Source organism: Otolemur garnettii, unplaced genomic scaffold (genome assembly GCF_000181295.1).
Source record: "Otolemur garnettii isolate 467f Iridium unplaced genomic scaffold, OtoGar3 scaffold00008, whole genome shotgun sequence".
NCBI lineage: Eukaryota > Metazoa > Chordata > Mammalia > Primates > Galagidae > Otolemur > Otolemur garnettii.
In genome coordinates this window covers 10543798-10564330 of record NW_003852403.1, presented here as the reverse complement: position 1 = coordinate 10564330, position 20533 = coordinate 10543798, and the positions used below count along the sequence as shown (strand labels likewise).

General features: G+C 47.7%; 1 protein-coding gene across 1 annotated transcript in view; it reads right to left on the bottom strand.

The window, feature by feature from the left end:
- Positions 1–1222: 1222 nt before the first annotated feature.
- Positions 1223–20533, bottom strand: part of DUPD1 (dual specificity phosphatase and pro isomerase domain containing 1) — a 20656-nt gene continuing 1345 nt past the window's right edge. The window contains exons 2-3 of the mRNA XM_003783532.2: positions 8122–8342; positions 1223–1497 (exon numbers count right to left, since the gene is read on the bottom strand). Of these exons, the coding sequence (XP_003783580.1) occupies positions 1256–1497; positions 8122–8342 (463 nt within the window). The 3' untranslated portion in view covers positions 1223–1255. The remainder of the gene's footprint in view (positions 1498–8121; positions 8343–20533) is intronic.

Sequence of the window (20533 nt, the reverse complement as noted above, 5' to 3'; positions counted from 1 at the left end):
CCACAACACTGGCCATTTTTTGGTTGCAGCCATCGTTGTTTGGCGGGCCTGGGCTGGGGATTCAAACCCGCCACCTTAGGTGTATGTGGCTGGCGCCTTAGCCACTTGAGCCACAGGCGCCAAGCCTCACTCTTTGTTTTCTCTAGGCGGTTTCCCTTTCTGGCCCTTGACTGCTGGCATCTCCATCAGCAGCATCTTTCTTGGGTTCTGCCTGGTTTAGGGTTCCTGGTTCCTGAAGCTATCGTTACTTGCTTCGTGCCTGCTGCTGTTTTCTCAAGAATGAAAAAAACACAGTCATGGCGACTGGCTTAGCTCTTAGGGAGGTGAACCACCCCTGAGCTCACCAGACTGCCTGTCCTTCCATCCCACAGCAAACCACGCACCGGCAGGTGCTTGCGGGTGTGACCGAAAGCCAGCCCTTGTTGCTTTGACTAGAATCAAAATGAAAGGAGCTGAAGAGTGAAGAGTGTCTTCTTGCTGTTTTTTCCAAAATTATATAGTCAAACTCCTGTCCAAATTTACCACAATGCACTGAATTGTTCTGAGTAGTGGCAGCTTTGCCCACCTCGCTGAGGAGCCTGACTCCCCAAGCAAGGCAGGGAGGCCTAAAGCAGAGTCACCTGTGCCGGGGCTCAGGCCTCCACTCCCCACCCCTGCCAGGTGACCAGCATCATGGTGGCACAAGCCAGCCACTTTCACTGTAAAGACAAAACGAGAAGCAGGAGCTGGTCCAGAACGGTGGGATGTGCAGGGAGGAGACTCCGCACCAAGCTGGGCAAACGCTCCTGTAACACAGCTCGTCCAGTACTTCTCTGTGGTTAGAAAATTAATTTATATTTTTAAATTATTTTTTATAAGAATATGACTTTCAGACAAAGCCAAACGTTTAATCACAGCATAATGCCTACACAGCTCTAAATCCTTTTCTGCTTTCATCTTATACCAAACAAACAAACACACAAAAAAAGTCCAGGAAGCTTTGTGCAGAGTTGTGTGTTCATCTGTAACCAATTCTGCTGGGAGCCCATGTCTCCCATTTCTCTGTGAAGCCAAAGACTCAGCCCTGCAAAGAGATGGCTCCAGGTTCCCCCAGTTCCCAACCCCGCCTCCCCACCCCAGAAAGTTTAGTAAGATTGTTCAGAAGTCAAGCTTCGGTTCCATTGTCCTTCCTCCATGACAAATGAAGTCAGAGGCCAGAGCTATTTTCAACCTTCCCTCCACTCCCAAGTGTCTTTGCTGGCAGGGGAGGAGGGCCCTACAGCGCCTTCTCGGGGTCCTCCTCTCCGTCCTGCCTCTGGGCCTGTCTCCGCTGCTGCACCAGCTGCTTGTCCAGTTCTCGGAGCTGCTTCAGGAAGCCCCGGTTGGGTAGGACGCAGCGGTTCTTGGCCACTTGCTGGATGGCGTCCACTAGGGTCATGTTCCTGTGGATCATCAGGTAGGCCAGGACCAGGGTCGCCGACCGGCTGCGGCCCATGGCGCAGTGGACCAGGATCTTATCTGTAGGTGGAGCAGGAGAAGAAAACCCACAGTGAGGAGGCAGGCCCAGTGGGGCTCAGGTGAGGCTCCCTCACATCCTGTCACTCCCTGCCCTCCCCACATGTTAGCCAGCGGCTACACACCACAGCTTCCCGATCTGTAAAATGGGGCACCATCAGTATCTTCTTCACAGGGTAGTTGTGAAGGTAAATAACTCTGAATAACTATTTTACCACAGTTCTCCACAAGCCAATCAGGCCGCCCTTGAGTCCCTCCCTCCATGTTGCTGAGCTCCCAAGAGTGTGGCTGGGCTGCCTTGCCCTGTTCTCTGGGGCCAGAAAAGAGGGCAGGAGGCAGGGGCCCCGGCTTCCCAATCATTGTTGTCAGGGCTCGGGGGAGGCTGGTCCTGAGTTCTCACCAGCAGGACTGTGCTCCTGGGGTGTGGATGTGTCCAGCCAGAGATGAATGTCTCCCTCTGTTCCAGACTGTTCTAATCCCCACAGACTAGTCCAGAGGCCGCCTGGCCCCTGGCCAACTCGGCTGATAACTAAAGCGTTTCTTCCTCTCCTGGCAAAAAGGGTAATTCTTTCTGTCATAACTAAATACTTGAAACAGATGAAAGCTGTAGTTCATTAAGCCTTTGGGGGCCTGAAGTTTGTTAAGTGGGAGGAGGGGGAGGGGAGATGAGGTGATGGGAGAGAAAGGGGGAAAGGAAAGAGAGAGGACACAGCCCTGGCAGGAGATCCTACCGCTGAATTTTGCTTTCAAGACCGGGACTTGAATGACCTCAGGCTCCTGAACTTGGTAGGTCTCCCTGCAGTAAAGGGCCTGCTCTGCTCTGGAGGCCTTAGGTTCTGATTGGGCCCAACCACTTTCTTCCAGCGGCTTGTCCTTGGACCCTCAGGGCACTGTTCCTCCTTGCTCTATGGCTCTGCCAAGCACCACCTTTTAGGGCCCAATGTCAAGTGTGGAAAGCTGCTTTTAGGAGTGTTCAGAAGAGATTGGCAGGGGAGGCTGCATTTAGCTTATTCCCAGCATGAACCAGACCACAGAACCAGGAGGTTCTCTGTGAGCTGGACAGCTGCCAGGGTGGGGGCCCTGAGCAAAGGTGGCACTGTCAGGGGTGGCATTCTCTAGAATAGTGACTTTCAAACTTTTCTGTGTGACCCCAGGGAACAGAGCAGGACAAAATTCACCAGCGACACATTTATGCCTCATTCTACCTGCCCCTTCCAAGGGCTTTGTGTGTTTTGTCATGGTCAGTTCTTACAATAACATCATGATGTAGATAAAATTATTATCCCCATTTTACAGATGAGGTAGCTAAAGTGCAGAGAAGTGACTGGTACCAGTCACACAGCTAGGAAGTGGCAAACCTGTGACTTGAGCCCAGGCATCCTGACACCAGGGTCTATGCTCCTCAGTACTCAGCAGTGCCACCAGCATGTGTTTAAGACTAATTTTCACAGAGTAATATGCACTTTTGCACACTGCATGCTGGTATTCTCTATTCTAAACCATTTTTTTTTTTTTAAAGAAATCCCGGTCACACCCACTGAATTGATTTTATGACCCTCTAATAGGTCTCAGTTGATGTTTAAAAAAATGCTGGTTTCAATTAAATAGTTCCCCTTTGGCCTTTACCAAAAGGGGAATTCCCACAAGGTTATAAAGAAAACCTGACCCCACAATCTCTACTGTGCCTGAACTGCAAGTTGTCAGGGGTGAGTGAAAGGGAGGCCTCTGTCACTCAAATCAGACATGCAGGCCGGGTGTGCAGCCTCCAAACAGCCTCCTGCCTGGGTTTTAGGGGATTCCCTTTCCCTGTCTCCCACTCACTGTCTTGCAACCTGCCTTTCCTTTCTCAGCAACGTGCAAAAAAACTCTGGTAGACTTCCTACTTCCTAAACAGTTCTAGGCGCGCACAAGTCCTGAGAAAAGGGTGTTACGTGTTAGGAATGGCCAGAGCTGAGGGGAGACAGGGTTATGTGTGCTGTACTTGGGCAGGAGACCCTTAAAACACTTCAGTGAGAATCTCTTTTGGTTAAAGCTTAGAAGCACCAGAGAAGTCAGCCTCCTGCTCGAAAGCAGACTTCATTTATTTGTTCATACCTACTTTATCCATAATAGATTTTATGATGGCTTGAAAAGCAGGCTTTGGACTACTTAAGAACGAGAGAACAATCAAAAGGAGAGTGGTGATACTTAAATCTGTTCTTTAGAGCCTTGTGACATTTGCCCTGGAGTTTCTTAGATTTCCTTAAATTAAAACCACATTAATTCACCTCTGAGGCTGCTGCGCCGGGAGCAGCTAGGGCAGTCCAAATGGGCTTCCCACGGCAATATTCTGTGAGTACTTCCTTTTTCTGAAGAAGAATGACAAGTTCAATTGTGCCAGAGCCTATAACCAGGCACGCTTTGCCTTCCATGATATTTGGAGACCTCTTGTACAGTGAAGTTACCAGGTGCTCAAAATAAGAGGAAAGGGTTCTCCTGTAAGGCCTCAGTGACAGGAGGAATCCCCAGTGGCAAGCGGGTGTCGCAGTGGTGCTACCTCTGATTAGCTCTGTGCCCCTTGGCGCCTCACTTGGTTTCTCTGGGCCTCTGTTTTCCCAGCTGTCAGGGGAGGATGGTGGACTGGATTATCTGGGGGATTTTTCAAGAGTGATTGAGGCTGCCAGGGAGCCCTTTCAGAGAGGTCAAATCAGGGCAGGGGAGCACAGAAGGCTGATTACAGGCCACCGTTACAGCCCCGCAGCACCATAAGGAATGCTTTTCAAAAAGAATGAGGCCATGAGGGGCAGGCAGTGGGGAAACAGTGGACACTTGGCTGAAACTAGCCAATGAAGAACACGAAAGACAAAAAGCAAAGAAAAGACACCTTGCTTTTTGGCTGGACAGTCCATCAACACCTCACTTACATCAAGAGCACAATAAGAAATGTTCCCATGTGTCTAGCATTAAAATACCACAGCAGTGTCCCTTGGTATTCCAGTGCATAGCTAGGCACAGCCTGACCACCCACTGCCTACGGCAGGCAGGCTGAGCACCTGCCATCTGCTTGGTGCAGGGTCTAGGGCAATGCTGGTGCGAGCTGACGAGCATTTTGTCCTGTTACTCTGGCCACTCACGGCACAGGTTACACACTGATGGCCACTGGGTTGTTTAGTTTGCCCCTTGCAGCATTTTAAGAAATTTCAATTTGTCGCCAACACTTGAAAATTGAGTGATTTTACCAGAGAACCCAGATTGGAGACTTTCCCTGAAAAGTCAGAAGATGTACCGTGTTTCCCCTAAAATAAGACACTGTCTTCTATTTGTTTTTTCTCAAGAAGATACACTAGGGCTTATTTTCAAGGGATGTCTTCCTCTCTGCACCAAAATGCATGGTGTGGTTTATTAGGTCTTATTATCAGGGTAGGGCTTATGTTTAGCAAATGCATAGAAATCCTGCTAGGGCTTATTTTGGGGATAGGTCTTATTTTCACGGAAACACAGTACCATATTTGCACTGATTCTCAGATCAACATTGGCTCGAGCTGAATGACAGCTGCCCCTCAGAAGGGGATACGTGGCTCTCTGCTTAGCCACAGCACCCCACACCCACGCCAGATTTAAAGTCTCTCCACGGTTCTGACGGGTTGGTGTTTGACCCCTGACTTGAAGAAGTCTTTAGATAAGCAAGTGCAAAGGTCACTGAGAATGGAGCCCAGCCTCCCACCTGGCAGTGGGGTCATGTGCTGCTCCCTGTCCCTAGACAGCTGGCCTAGTCCCCACACCCCTGCAAATCTGTTCTAGCCCTTGCAGTGTATATAAGCTCTTTTCCCTTGACCCTTTCTTTGCGAGGTGCTTTTGGCCACCTGATCACAATCTACACCAGCCACACACCCCCTCAAGATGGTCTATGATCGGCCTAATCATCTGACTTCAGAGCCTGATTCTTTCCGAATTTGGCAGTGGGGGAAGACTCTACAATGATGTGCCAGGAACCTAAAACAAGCTTTCATGTGAGTATATCTTAGCAGTTCAAAGTTGGAATGTCCTTTTTTTTTTCTCTTTTGGGTTTGGAAACTTTATTATAATGATGTGCACGTGCTGGTGTGGTCACATGCTTCACAGTATGTGACCTCTCTTTATCAAATACATCCGAGAGCCTGCTGTGCACCAGGTTCTGTGCTTAGCGCTTTAAGTGTGTTACTGCTGATCCTCATTATACCCTTTCGAGGTAAATATTTTCATCACCAGATGGAGAAACCAAGGCCCAGAGAAATCACGGCGTTAGTAAGTTGTGGGACAGGAATTTGAACCCAGCCCTGTCTTCTCCAAAGCCTGCCAGGTCCCTTCCCATTAAGGGTAAGATCTAAGAGACAGTAATGGCCAGCGAGTGCATAAAACAAAAACTGAAGGATTAGGTTGTTGTAGTCTTTTGTTTTTTCATGTCAAATATGTTTTCCGTTAACTTCAAATACTATGAGGCAAATTTTACCTTAGGGTGATGTGATGACTCAGTTCAGTTGCTTTCTATTTTGAGAAAGGGTCTTGCTCTGTCAGCCAGGCTAGAGTGGCATCATCAGAGCTCACTACAGCCTCAGACTCCGGGGCTCAAGCAATCCTCCTCCTTCAGCTTCCTGAGTAGCTGGGACTACAGATACGCGCCACCAAACCCACTAGATTTTCTGTTTTTTTGTAGAGAGGGGGGTCTCACTCTCGGTCTCCAACTTCTTTTTTTTGAGACAGAGTCTCACTATGTTGGCCTCAGTAGAGTGCTGTGACATCATATATGGCTCACAGCAACCACTAAGTCTTGGGCTTAAGTGATTCTCTTGCCTTAGCCTTCCAAGTAGCTGGAACTGTAGGCGCCTGCAACAATACCTGGCTACTTTTTTTGTTGTTGTTATGGTTGTCATTGTTATTCAGCTGGCCTGGGCATATTCAAACCTGCCAGCCTTGGTGTATGTGGCCTGTGCCCTGCCCACTGAGCTATAGGCGCCACCCTTGGTCTCCAACATCCAAGCTCAAGCTATACACACGCCTTGGCCTCCCAGAGTGCTGGGATTATAGGTTAGCCTCCATGCCCAGCCTCCAGTTGCTTTTTGGTCCTGTTTGGAAACCCAGAATGTACAGAACACAAAAGATGGTTCATAGATTCATGAAAGGACAACTTGGAAATGAGGCATTTTCTAATACAAGCATATTAGCTTTGTGGGGGGGTTTTCATTGTGACATTTTCTGAAACAAAACAATGACAAATTGCTGGTGGCTATAGCAGGCTATGGGGGCCAAAGCCATCTTGGGATGGCCGTTAAGGTGTGAGACTGTCCAGCAGATCTGGTCTAGGCCCAGTCCCAGGCTGAAGGTTTCTGAAGCAGGCCATTTGGTCAGTGGGTTTTATAATCATTACCTCTTGTGGCAAGAAAGGCTTTTAGTAACTGAATACCCTGAATACCCTGAATTATGTGATGGCCTCACAAAAAGTGGTGACACATTAGGCTGAAGTCAGAAAACAGATTAGGAAGCTAAAGTCCCTTTGGCCTTTGTAGAATGCCACTGAAGTACACTCTCCGGCAGTAACTGCATACTGTCTTAAACCTGATGCATACTCAAGCTGTGTCCCCTTCAAATAGCCTAGTAGCCTCTGCTGGATTAGGGCAGCTAAAAGTGCATTTGGAGTACAAGGACTAGCACTGTAATTTAAAAGATGGATCGTTGACATTGGGAAACTTGAACACTACAGGTGCAAAATCCAGATTCTCTTTTTTTTTTTTTTGAGCTGGAGCCTCAAGCTATCGCCCTGGGTAGAGGGCCGTGGTGTCACAGTTCACGACAACCTCAAATTCTTGGGCTCAAACAATTCTCTTGCCTCAGCCTCCTGAGTAGCTGGGACTACTACAATGCCCAGCTATTTTTTGGTAGTAGTTGTCATTGTTTGGCAGGCCAGGGCCAGATTCCAACCTGCCAGCTCTGGTATATGTGGTTGGTGCCTTAGCCGTTTGAGCTACAGGCGCCACCCAAAATCCAGATTCTCAAACACAGTTGGCCATAGGTCATCAGCCTTCTGTGGGAAACCTCACTAGACTGAGTGTGACCAGGGAAGAGAGTAGGGGGCAGGCAGTGGACTGGGTTGGTTGGTGGGAGAATTTAAAATCTCTCCATGTATTTCCACTCAAGTCAGCTTCCTGAGGGTTTTCTAGCATTGAAAGCCTTGGCTGCTACTTGGGTTTAGACCTAGGCACAATTAGTGTTTCAGCTCCATCTTTGAGGGAGCCCAGACCGCCCCTGCCTTTTGACGTCTATTGTTCCTTAGGGAAGAGAAACTCAGACCAGAAGACTTTCCTAAATCCTCCTGATTCCAATTCCCCGGAGTGGCAATCCAAGCCTGAACTCCTGCAGCAACACAGTCAGTGGGGCAGGTCCTCCAACCTTCACAATCCCCAGGTGTTCACCCATTTCCAGATCAACCACAACCAGCCTGACCACCTGGCCTTGAACAGGAAGCTGACTTCTCCCACGCAGATCCCGCTTCCAGCCCAGGCCGAGGGTGGGGCCTCGGGTCTGGGCGTGGCTTCCAGAGGGGGTGGCATTGAGCGGGGGCGGAGCTTGGGGCTGGGGCCGGGCTGGGGGCGTGGCCTCCCACAGGGCTCTTACTGTGGTCGTCGCTCAAGGCTGTGTTGATAAAGGCGGCTGCCGTGTAGAAGAAAACACTGAGGTCGAAGGTGGGCAGATCGTCAGCTTCGACGCCATGATACTCGATGTCCATGTCGCGGTAATAGTCTGGCCCAGTGTCCACGTTCCAGCGGCCGTGGGCCGCGTTCAGCACGTGCGTGAAGCCCGCCTTCTGCAGCCGGTAGCGGTCTAGCGCCGTTGCCCTGTTAGCAAGAGAGAGGTCGGGCCATCGGCTGTGCGGCCGCGAGTCTAGAGCAGCTCAGGGGCGCCCGTGGCCTTTGCTGTCATTTCCGTTTGCACCATAAGGCCATCAGAAATGAAGTCCCCAAGCTCTGCTCCTGTCTGGTCCCCTAGGTTACTTGCACCATTTCTAGCTTGGCTCTTGTGAAAAGGGAGAGGATTGAAAGCTGGGGTAGGTGGCAGTTCATTCGTCCGATCATTCTTCCATCATTCATCAAATACAGTGGAGCCTGGTGCTAAACTCTACGGTGGTTGCAGGACTGGACCTGTCAAAGGCACCCACCACCACCAAAAGATGGCCGGAATAATGTGTTCATCAGGGTGGCCTTCACTGAGCCTCAGGGGATTATTTATTGGGTGCTTATTGGGTTATTGGGGTTATTTATTGGGTTACAGCCTAAGGCAGGCCTCTCTTCTGAACCCTCTGGGTATTTATGGGGTTTGAAGGTAGAGAGGCTCAAATGCATGGCTTAATGTTAGCAAGACTTTCCATAAGAGGATTTGATTGGGATTGGGCAAGGTTCTCGAATTGACGTTGGCAGAATTGGCCTGCGTGCTGTGAATGTGAAAGCCTTACTTTGGTGAGTGAAGGCACAGCAGTGTTCCAAGAAGGAGGGCTTTCTGAGCATTCTGTTGTTGCGTTGATTTCTCAAATTTCAGATTGCTGAATTCAGCAGTGAAGTTATTTATTGGGTTACAGCCTAATCTTTCTAGGCAAGAAGTTCCAGCAACAACAACCCCCTGAGGTGGGTGGCCCTGGAACCTCACTAAGATAAAAAGCAGCATGGTGAGGGCCTCGGCAGAGGTGGGCTGCTAAAGGAGGCAGGAGTTCTTTGTGACCTTATGGGAGAGGGGCCTCTGAGTCTGCATCACTACCTGTTGACAAGGGGTTGGTGGAGGGGAATAGGAAGGCAAGGATAGGCCAAGCCGAGGAAATACATAACCTGAAGAATGGAGACCAGAGATAGCAAAGGACTTTTAGGAAATGTTCACTATTTCCTGTAATCAATCCTTTATCTCCAAATAATGCTTAAGGTGGGGTAGAGAACCTGCCACCTTTTGACTAAAATCCAGACTTACAGGACAAATTCCTTTATTTATTTATTTAATTTAATTTTTTTTTTTTTTTTTTTTGAGACAGAGCCTCAAGCTGTCCCCCTGGGTAGAGTGCCGTGGCATTACAGCTCACAGCAACCTCCAAGTCCTGGGCTCAAGCGAGTCTCCTGCCTCCGCCTCCCAAGTAGCTGGGACCACAGGCGCCCCCCGCGCGCACACACACACACACAACACCCAGCTATTTTTTTTTGGTTGCAGCTGTCATTGTTGTTTGGCAGGCCCAGGCTGGATTCGAACCCACCACCTTAGGTGTATGTGGCTGGCGCCTTAGCCACTTGAGCCACAGGCGCCGAGCCTATTTATTTATTTTTGAGACAGAGTCTTGCTCTGTTTCCCCAGGCAAGAGTCCATGGCATCAGCCTAGCTTACAGCAACCTCAGACTCCTGGGTTTAAGCAATCCTCCTGCCTTAGCCTCCCAGGTAGCTGGTACTACAGGCACCCACCATAACACCCAGATTTTTTTTTTTTCTAGTTTTAGTAGAGATGGGGTCTTGCTGTTGTTCCGGCTGATCTTGAACTCCTGAGCTCAAGAGATCCACTGTGTTGGCCTCCCAGAGTACTAGGATTATAGGCATGACTCACTGTGCCCAATCAACAAATTCCTTTGGATGAAGCTTTTCTTGCTTTCTTTGGTGCTTAAAAAAGAACAATCTAGATATCAGAAGGCCATAGGTTCCCCACCCCTGCTGGAAAAACTCAGATTCTAATGGGGACAGTGAATAACCAACAAATAGATAAAGATAATTTCAGATGGCAGTAAGAGCTGTGAAGGAAATAAAACATGACATGGTATAGAATAACTGTGGTGCTGCTTTGGGCAAGGTGGTCTAGAAAGGCCTCTGCAGGGAAGTGGCATTTAAGCTAAGGCAGACGTGAAAAGGAGCAAGGCTGGCCAAGAGTTGGAAAAAAAGGTTTTCATCCAGGACGAGGGGACAGCAAATGCTAAGACCAGAAAGGAAACCAGTGTGGCTGAAGTAGCAGGGGGAACAGCAGTACACGACTTTGGAAGGATAGGCAGGGACTGGATCATCTTCCCTATTGGCCATGGGGAAGAGTTTGGATTTCATTGTAAGTGTGGTGGATTATCACTAGAAGTTTTTGTTTTGTTTTGAAACAGAGCCTTACTCTGTTACCCTGGGTAGAGAGTCATGGCATCATAGCTCACAGCAACCTCAAACTCTTGGGCTCAATGATCTTCCTGCCTCAGCCTCCTGAGTAGTCTGGAACTACAGACACCCACCACAATGTCCAGCTAGTTTATCTATTTTTAGTAGAGACAGAGTCTTGCTCTTGTTCAGGGTGGTCTCAAATTCCTGAGCTCAAGCAATCCATACACCTTGACCTCCCAGAGTGCTAGGACTACAGATGTGAGCCACCACGCCCACCCCACTACAGGGTTTTAAGGAAAGGGTGGGCATTTTGCATTTTTAAAGATCAGTCTGGCTATGTGCAGAGATGGATTGGAGAAGGGCAAAAAAATACAAGCAGGGAGATCTGTTGGAGGCTATTGCAGTTGTATAGCCAAGAGAGGAAGGTGGCTTGGACTAGGGTGATGTCACAGCAGGACTTACAGATAGATCCAGAATGGACAGAGTAGGAGGACTGGGTTGGCCAGAAAATAGGATGTGAGAGGAGAAGAGAGAAAGTTTGGCAGAGGGCATAGGATTTAATCATGGGAGTGCTTGGATGCCAGGGTCAAGGAGAGCTTTAGTGTTTGAGGAGGGGTGATCCAATCTGGGCTTTAAGAAGACATTTCCCTCAATAGTACAACGACTAGTACTTCAGTTCAGGGAAGAGGTGGCAAGGGTCAGGAGCTATAACAGTAAGAGCATAAAAGTGGCATTGTGCTCTAACTGAGAGCTCATCTCAATGCTACTGGTAAAAGGATGTGAACTGAAGTGATCATGTTGGATGCCAGCATGGACCAGCACTCTTGATCAAGAGGAGCCCTGTACCAGAAACACGTGCCGTGGGCCCTCTGGCAAAGGCCCCCTCATCTATTGATGGTTTTCTGGAGCTATTTGTTTGCTGTAAGAACAACCACAATGGTGTCCTGTGTTTGGAAAGACACTGAGCATTCATAAACACTTGCAAATAGTCCCTTGAAACAGTGGTGTGGGGAGGCAGAGAATCCTACTGACACCCCCACCACCTCCACCACCACAGCTGGCTCTTGGTTCTGCCATCCTGACTTCAGAACACATTCTGCTTTCAATTTTTCCTTAAAAAGGTCTGTTTTTCATTTTTCTTCTTGTCCCAAAGTAGGTATACAACAAACATTATGCTTATGGGACACAGATCTGTGCTTAATTAAAGCCTCCACTAATGCAGTCCATCTTGCTGAGTGGCAATCAACCTTACTTTGAGGTTGAACTCAGTGGAAAAATTAAAATTAACTCTCCTTGACAGGAAGCTCCTACCCACCATAAAGACTGTTCTCTTTGGGTTTAGTAACTGGGTTTCAATGTAATCACATGGCCGTCTGAGTAAATAACAATTTGCACAACAATTGGGATCAAGGATCTGAGTAGATATGCAGCATGACTCATGGCATGACACCTCCGCATCCTACCAGGCCTGCCTTGGCTGTGTCTAAGGGAGAGAAAAGGGGTCCCGAGGGTAAGTACACCTGGTGGTTGTCTGAGGTCTGCTGCAGATTTTCAGAACTCTTTGTCTACCTGGGCCAGAAAGGGGAGGTGGTGTCCTCATACATGACTCTGAGAACTTCCCCCAACTTGGTCTACTCAGAGGTCAGTTGAGGCGCTTCTGTAGCAGAATGGGAATCTGCAAAGAAACAGAGCGCCTTGTAGGTAGGTGCCATGATGGAGGCAGAGCCCTCACCCAGTCCCCAGCTGGGCCAGACACCCAGCTCAGCAATTACTGGGAGTGAGCTGGGGTCAGAGGGTGGTGTCTGGTGCTGTATTCCTTTGTTTTTTAAATTTCAGGACCAGATATATTCTCTGCTCACATGTGCTGTTGGAAAGAGAATAAGAAATACAGGGATATTTTGAGGTGATGGCCAGAGAAAAGGTCATGTGTCTGTCTCCATGGAAGTGCCTCTGCCGGTGGAGGAAAGACTTCAGACAGAAAAACAGAGTTAGGAATTAACTTCCAGAATCTAGATCATGCAGGGTCCTTGGTTTCTGGTTAAGAAAAATCTTAGTTGTGACTGATCTGTTCATTTTTTTTATAATTTGTTATCTCATAACAGTTCATACTCAATGCAAAATGTGGAAAATATACTCCATTAAAAAAGAAAAAAATATCATCTATTTTTTTACCAGTGATAAAGACTGTTATTAGCTATTTGATGGAAGATCCTCCAACTGGTTTTCTATGCATAGATTTGTGTTAATATATTTTTTAGAGAATGTACGGGTATATGTGTGTAATGTTGCATATGCAGTTTTTTTTTTTTTTTTTTTAGACAGAGCCTCAAGCTGTCCCCCTGGGTAGAGTGCCCTGGCATTACAGCTCACAGCAACCTCCAACTCCTGGGCTCAAGCGAGTCTCCTGCCTCCGCCTCCCAAGTAGCTGGGACCACAGGCGCCCGCCACAACGCCCGGCTATTTTTTGGTTGCAGCCGTCATTGTTGTTTGGCGGGTCCGGGCTAGGGATTCGAACCCGCCACCTTAGGTGTACGTGGCTGGCGCCTTAGCCGGTTGAGCTATAGGCGCCGAGCCGCATATGCAGTTTTAAAAACTGCTGCTATATCTTAACCATCTTCCTATGGCAGCGTAATCACAACTGTAATCCTGGTATTCTGGGAGGCGAGGCAGGTGGATAGCCTGAGTTCAGGAGTTTGATCAAGACCAGCCTGAGGGTGGCACCTGTGACTCAGAGGGTAGAGCACCAGCCGCATATACTGAGGGTGGCAGGTTCAAACCCAGCCCTGGCCAAACTGAAAACAAAAAATAGCCAGGTGTTTTAGGGGACACCTGTAGTCCTAGGTACTTGGGAGGCTGAGGCAAGAGAATCGCTTAAGACCAGGAGTTGGAGGTTGCTGTGGGAGGTTACAGTGAGACTCTGTCTCAAAAAAATAAATAAATAAATAAAAAAGAGACCAGCCTGAACAGCAGCAAGACCCCAGCTCTACTAAAAAATAGAAAAACTAGCTGATGTGGTGGTAGCCTAGCGGTGGTGGATAATCCCAGCTATTTGAGAGGCTGAAGCAGGAGGATCTCTTGAGCCCAAAAGTTTAAGGTTGCCATGAACTATGGCACTAGGGCACTCTACTGAGGGTGACAAAGTGAGACTCTGTCTCAAAAAAATAAATAATAAAACAACGGAACCTCTGAGAGCCTCAGTTTTCTTTTACTTGTTGAATAGAGCAAATTACACTGGCAGTATTTTCCTTATGGATTCTTATGAAGTTGAACAACACAGTATTCAAGCTTCTTTGAAGTGTTAAAAGATAACTTCAGGGTAGCTCGGTACGTGGTGCACAGTGGTTAGGTCCCAGCCACATGCACTGAGGGTGGCGGGTTTGAACCCGGCCCAGGCCAGCTAAACAACAATAACAACTACAACAACAACAAAAAATAGCCAGGCATTGTGGCAGGCACCTGTAGTCCCAGCTACTTGGGAGACTGAGGCAAGAGAATCACTTGAGCCCAAGAGTTTGAGGTTGCTGTGAGCTGTGATGCCACAGCTCTCTGCTGAGGGTGACATAGTGAGACTCTGTCTCAAAAAAGAGCAGGAGGAAGACGTATGTCAAAATGTGGCTATCCTATTAAAAAGGTAGTAATGGAGGGTGGTGTCTGTGGCTCAAAGGAGTAGGGCGCCGGCCCCATATGCCGGAGGTGGTAGGTTCAAACCCAGCCCCAGCCAAAAACTGCAAAAAAAAAAAAGTAGTAATGGTGTTACAGAGAATTTTGATTTTCTTCTTTTTGCCTGTGTTCTATAAATCTTCAGGAACAAATGTGTCATACATTCAACTTACTATGTAAATTTACACTATGATTTTTATTGATTTTCTTTAGTTCGCAGATGAGAGTGAGTATTGCAAAAACATAGGATGGCCTCAGGATTTGTAACTCATGTTAGAAATCTCTTCATATCTGTCTCACTCCCCCCTAAATTCTAGTCCTCCAAGGATAGAGGAAAATAGAGGAAAGAGAATGTACAGAAGACCTGTTTTTAAGAATTGATGTATTGGGTGGGGCCTGTAGCTCAGTGAGTAGGGCGCCGGCCCCATATAGTGAGGGTGGTAGGTTCAAACCTGGCCCCGGCCGAACTGCAACAACAACAACAAAAATAGCCGGGTGTTGTGGCAGACATCTGTATTGTAGTTCTAGCTACTCCGGAGGCTGAGGCAAGAGAATCACCTAAGCCCAAGATGTGGAGGTTGCTGTGAGCTGTGACGCTACAGCACTCTAAGAAGGGCAATAAAGTGAGACCCTGTCTCAAAAAAAAAAAAGAATTGATGTATTAATGATTAAACTCTGTATCTGGCTATCCATGCAAGGAGATGGATGACGTCGCTTGAGGCCTTGACCATGAAGCTGTCCTCCAGCGATGTGCAACGCTGGCTGTGTTTTTACTACATCCTAAACTAGCCATGCTGCATCTTGGAGAAGCAGGTCAACACTACCTCCTCCTTGTGCCTTAAGGTCGATTTAGTGCCTTCTTTGAAGGAGGGAAAAGGAACTGTCTTAGCTAACTGATTTGCCCTCACCTAATGTCCCAGCCTCTTAGCTGCAGGCCAGCCCTGGACGTGCCTCTGGCTTCTGAGGCTGTTGGTCCAATTGGGAGCCAAAAAGAGGAAAGAACAAGGAGTCCCTTGGAAAGCTGGCTCAGGCTGGGTGGAGCTGGCCACAGGCCTTGGGAGGGATCAGACCCCAAAAGCTAGATCTTGGAAGCAACTGTAGTTTTACCAAAAAAACAGGGAGCTGCTGAGGGCCCCCACCATTCACACTACCAAAGAACTTAACAGCACTCTGGTGTTGACTCATGGGGAGGCTCATGTTGTGGAGAGAGACAGCAATTTCTCAATTATCCTGTTTCCGCAGGCCTTATCACTGGAGGCACCCTGCCTAGGAATTTGCAATCATTTTGACAGTAGCCAGGATATTTCCCCTCCTGCTGACTATAGTGGGGGGGAAAAAAAGACGAAAAAAGATTTTGCTAAGCAAATGAAAGATGTGAACTAGATTAAAGTGAGAATATTTAAATTACAGAAACTTAGTGCTTTCAAGCATACTCAAGCACTTTTGAAGCACCCATTTAGGGACTGCTGATTGATAAGAGGTGATGAATTATTCTTATCTCATCATTGACTGCCAGTCCCTGGCTCTCTGGAGGGCAACACTTGGTTAACCTAATTTGAATCTAATTTGAATGACTTAAAAAGTAATAAAACAAGTATGTGCTTGAACCTAATAAAGCCTAATTTATTTAATAAGACTTTTCTTGAGAATTTGAGTTTAGAGCTGGAAAGGACTTTTGAAATCCTCCTTTATTTTACAAATAAAGAAACTGAGTCCCAGAACAATACAATGCCTTGCCAAAGGCCACACACAGTCAGTGCCCACATGCACTGGGGACTTTAACTTTGTGCCCTGAGTCATGTCTGAGAGTTCCTTTCCATGGTGATCCTGCAGTTCCCACTGGTGGCAGATTCAGACCCTACCATGTTATAGGAAGTAAGTGGGGAGGGGGTGGCTATACCCTGAGCAAAGAAGACTTCCCCGGGGGAACACCCAGAGGGGACTGGTTGGCCAGGCCCCACCCCCTCATGTTCCCTTCTGTCTGTGGCCTCTTCTCACCAGATGCCGTGGTAAGGCCATTGCTTCCCTCCCCTAGGCTGGTGAGCAAGGGGGAATTGGAGTTGCCAGGCAACCCACCAGATTGAGAAAATGATTTAGAATTCTGAAGCCCACAGGCCCATAGGGCTTTGATGTGTCACTGCCTTAGGCTTTAGGTCACCCAGGTCCCTGGAAGGCCAGGACAGTGTCCCTCAGGGGAGGAGGAAAATGAGTTGGAGCAGGCCTAGGAGGAGAGGACTTCCTTCCAACACTCTGCCTTGGGTTCATGGTGGCATCCTAGGAGAGAAATATGACCCCAAATTGTTTTCTGTCCCAAGGCTGCGCTTAGCACCGAGAGACCCTTAGCAGCAAAACCCAGTGATGGTTCTTTACTTTCCTCACACTTTGTGTTTTGTGTGTTTCTAAGCGTTAACTCACTGAATCCACATTTCATAGGTGAAGAAACTGAAGCTCATAAAGCTTGAGAGACTTGCCTGAGGCCACACAGAAATAGTCCTTGGCCCAGACACTGTGGCTCTGGAGGAAAAGGATGGCCATGATGGGAGTGGAGGGTTGGCAGGGGTGAGGAGGGGGAAGAGTGAGCTTGTCTGAGGGGTAAGTCTGGCCCCCAGTTCCAGCAGCAGATGGCTTCACCTGCCATAGGACAACTGTCCTCACTCCTGTGTCCTGACCTTCACTTCCAGAGCCTTGGTACTAGTCGTTCACAAGTCTTAGGTGGGCTAGGTACAGTGAGTGGCTCATGCTAGTAATCCTAACACTCTGAGAGGCCAAGGTGGGAGAACTGCCTGAGGTCAGGAGTTGAAGACCAGCCTGAGCAATAGTGAGACCCCATCTCCACAAAAAGTCAAAAAAATTAGTTGGGCGTTGTGGCAGGTGCCTTCCCAGTTCCAGGTACTGGGATGACTGAGGCAGGAGGATCGCTTGAGCCCCGGAGTTTGAGGTTGGAGTGAACTATGATGATGCCACTGCACTCTAGCCTGGGCAACAAGGAGACTGTGTCTCAAAAAAAATATCTTGGGTGCTTTGAGAAAAAGTATAAGCTCAACCAAAATATAAATGCCAAATTAAAACTGAGGCTTTGTTTAAGAGGCTTTGTTTTAAAACTCTGAGCTAAAAAAAAAAATAAATAAAAATAAAAAAATAAAAATAAAAAAAAAAAAAAAAAAAAAACTCTGAGCTTTTTCCTGCTTTGGGCAACACCTAAAAAGAGGCCGAGAAATACAGGCAGCTTTGCCTGTTCAAAGCCGGGGTTGTAACCTTTGCGTGGTTGCATTGGCAGTGGAATTAATTGCTCTTTCAATAAGTGTCTGTGAGTCTTGTTGACCTGGTTAAATAAGTGTCACAGAAGGGACACTGAGCCCAGGGCCGAGATCAGCAACAGGCACCATGCCGTGCTGACTTCAGGCTCCCTCCTCCTCTCAGGATGTGCAGGTCTCACACACTCGCCCCGGAGCCTGCCTGGACTGTGCTTGTGTGTGCTTGTTTGGGGGCTTGATTAGGCAGAATTGGATTGAATTGAAAGGGCAGTGACATTTTCTTGGTTGAAAGAAGCAAGGTCATGGTCTCACGTCAAGGAGGCAAGCGTGTCTTATTGTCAGAACACTTCAGCTCTGCTCACACACTCTCAATGGCTTCCTGAATTAAGTCCCTTGGTTGGCATGCCCCAACCTAGCTTTCCAGACTTCTTTTCCTCTGAATAACAATAATAACAATAACATTTGCATTTGTCTATTACTTTATAATTTACAAAATGCCTTTACATTCCTTTTTTTTTTTTTGAGACAGGAGTCTCATTCTGGCACCCTGAGTAGAGTGCCATGGCATCTTAGCTCACAGCAACCTTAATCTCTTAGACTCAAGAAATCGTCTTTCTGCAGTTTTTCTATTTTTAGTAGGGACCTGATCTCGCTCTTGCTCGGCCTGGCCTGGAACTCCTGAGCTCCCAGTGATCCACCCACCTCTTGCCTCTCAGTGAGCCCCAGCACCCCCACCCCCACCCCCACGCCCTGCTCTCCTTATTTCTTTGAAGCTTGTCAGTAACTATATTTAGAGATGAGGACATAATCTAGAAAGGTAAAAGGACCTGCCCAAACCCACTACATTACCAAGTGGCTACTTGGAAGACTATGTGATTATTTAGAATATTTTCCTGCCTCTCAAGGTGCAGGTTATACTTTTCTGCCCCACTGATGTGAGGCTTTGTTATGGACTTGCCTTGGCCAATAAAATGTGGGCAAAAATGGCACATGTTGCTTCTAAGCCAACTTAGGGTTTGCCAAGTCTCTCTTTTCTGTCTGTTGCAAGCTCAGTGACATCTCAGATAGGGGCTGCTCCAGCAACCTAAATCCTGGAGTACAGTGGCCGTAGAACCCACCTAGCCCACCATGAGCTGCAACATGAGAAATAAATCGCTGTGTGGCAGGCCACCGAGTTGTTGGGGTGACCCGTTAGATCAACGCAGCTAACCTAAACTGGCCACATCCTGGTAGAATTTGGCATAAGCTTAGACCTTCTGAAAGTGTGCCACGTTTATCCCCTTAATTCCAGATAAATCACCCTATTTGTTCCCACCTCCATGGCTTTTTTTAATCCTGTTCCCTCTGCCTGGATTTTTTTTGATATCCTACCCATCTTCCAAAGTCAAGTTTGGGATCCACCACTTCTGTGCTCTTATTTTTATTTTATTTTAGTTTTGAGACAGGAGTCTCCTTCTAGCACCCTGAGTAGAGTGCCACGGCATCACAGTAGGATCTATGATCACACCAAGCACTTACCAAGCATTTACTGTGTGCCAGGTACAACTCTAGCACTTGTTTTATTTCATTTCATCTTCACCCTCTGAGATAAGTCTTGCTAATTGTTGCATAAAGATGAAGAGAGGTAACGATAACTTGTCCAAGATCACACAACTGGTAATTGGCAAAGGCAAGACTCTAACCTCATGCTTGAGTATCTTTTTGTCCCATTAACATTTCTATACATCTCTGTTTGCCTCAAGTCCCAAACAGCTTCTTTTTTTTTTTTTTTTTTTTGAGACAGAGCCTCAAGCTGTTGCCCTGGGTAGAGTGCTGTGGCATCACAGCTCACAGCAACCTCCAACTCCTGTCCTCAAGTGATTCTCTTGCCTCTGTCTCCCAAGAAGCTGGGACTACAGGCACCTGCCACAATGCCTGGCTATATTTTGGTTGCAGCCGTCATTGTTGTTTGGCGGGCCCAGGCTGGATTTGAACCTGGCAGCTCAGGTGTATGTGGCTGGTGCCTTAGCCACTTGAGCCACAAGTGCCGAGCCCCAAACAGCTTCTTTACCTACCTGACAGGGTTTGTTTGTTTGTTTAGGTCTGAGTTTGACTATAAATTCCCTGATTGGAGATGTGACCTTGGGCTGGTCACTTAATTTCTGGGAGCCTCGGTTTTTTCTTTGTATCTGCCACAGCTCCTATGGAAGTGCCCAGTAAATGCTAATTGACTGACTGACTGAATACATGAATGAACTCTCTGAGCCTCAGTTTTTCCCATTTGTAGAAAATAGGAGGAATAATAGTTCCTCCTTTATTAGGGTTGTAATTTAAATGATGGCTAGCAGGCTCGGCGTACGCAGCACAGTGATTACAGTGCCAGCCACATACACTGAGGCTGGCAGGTTCAAACCCAGCCTGGCCCAGCTCAACAACGACAACTGCAACAGCAACAAAAAAATAGCTGGGCGTTTTGGCGAGTATCTATAGTCCCAGCTACTTGGGAGGCAAGAGAATCGCTTAAGCCCAAGAACTTGAGGTTGTCGTGAGCTGTGACACCACAGCACTCTACCGAGGGCAACATGGTGAGACTCTGTCTCAAAATAATAATAATAATAATAAGTGGTAAGATAGGTATTAAAATCACACCTGCCGGGGTCCTGCACCATCTGCTCCTTAGAGAGATGAAACATACACTGGCGTCCCAGAGGGTAGAGGGAGAAGTAACCGCACTGGAATCTCAGCTGTCTGCCACCTACTGAGCTGGGGGACCTCGGACTCATTATTAACTTTTCAAATGCCTTGGTTTCCTGGAAATCCTTAAAATTAGATAACCTCTTCAATGGATTATCAGGAGAATAAAATGAGATCATGCATGCAAGATGCCTAACATCATGCCTGACATATAGCGTTCAATTATCATCATTAACATTATCATTATTGGCTTAGCACTCATAGCTCAGTGGTTACAGCGCCAGCCACATACACCAGGGCTGGCAGGTTCCAGCCCAGCCTGGGCCAGCTAAATACCAATG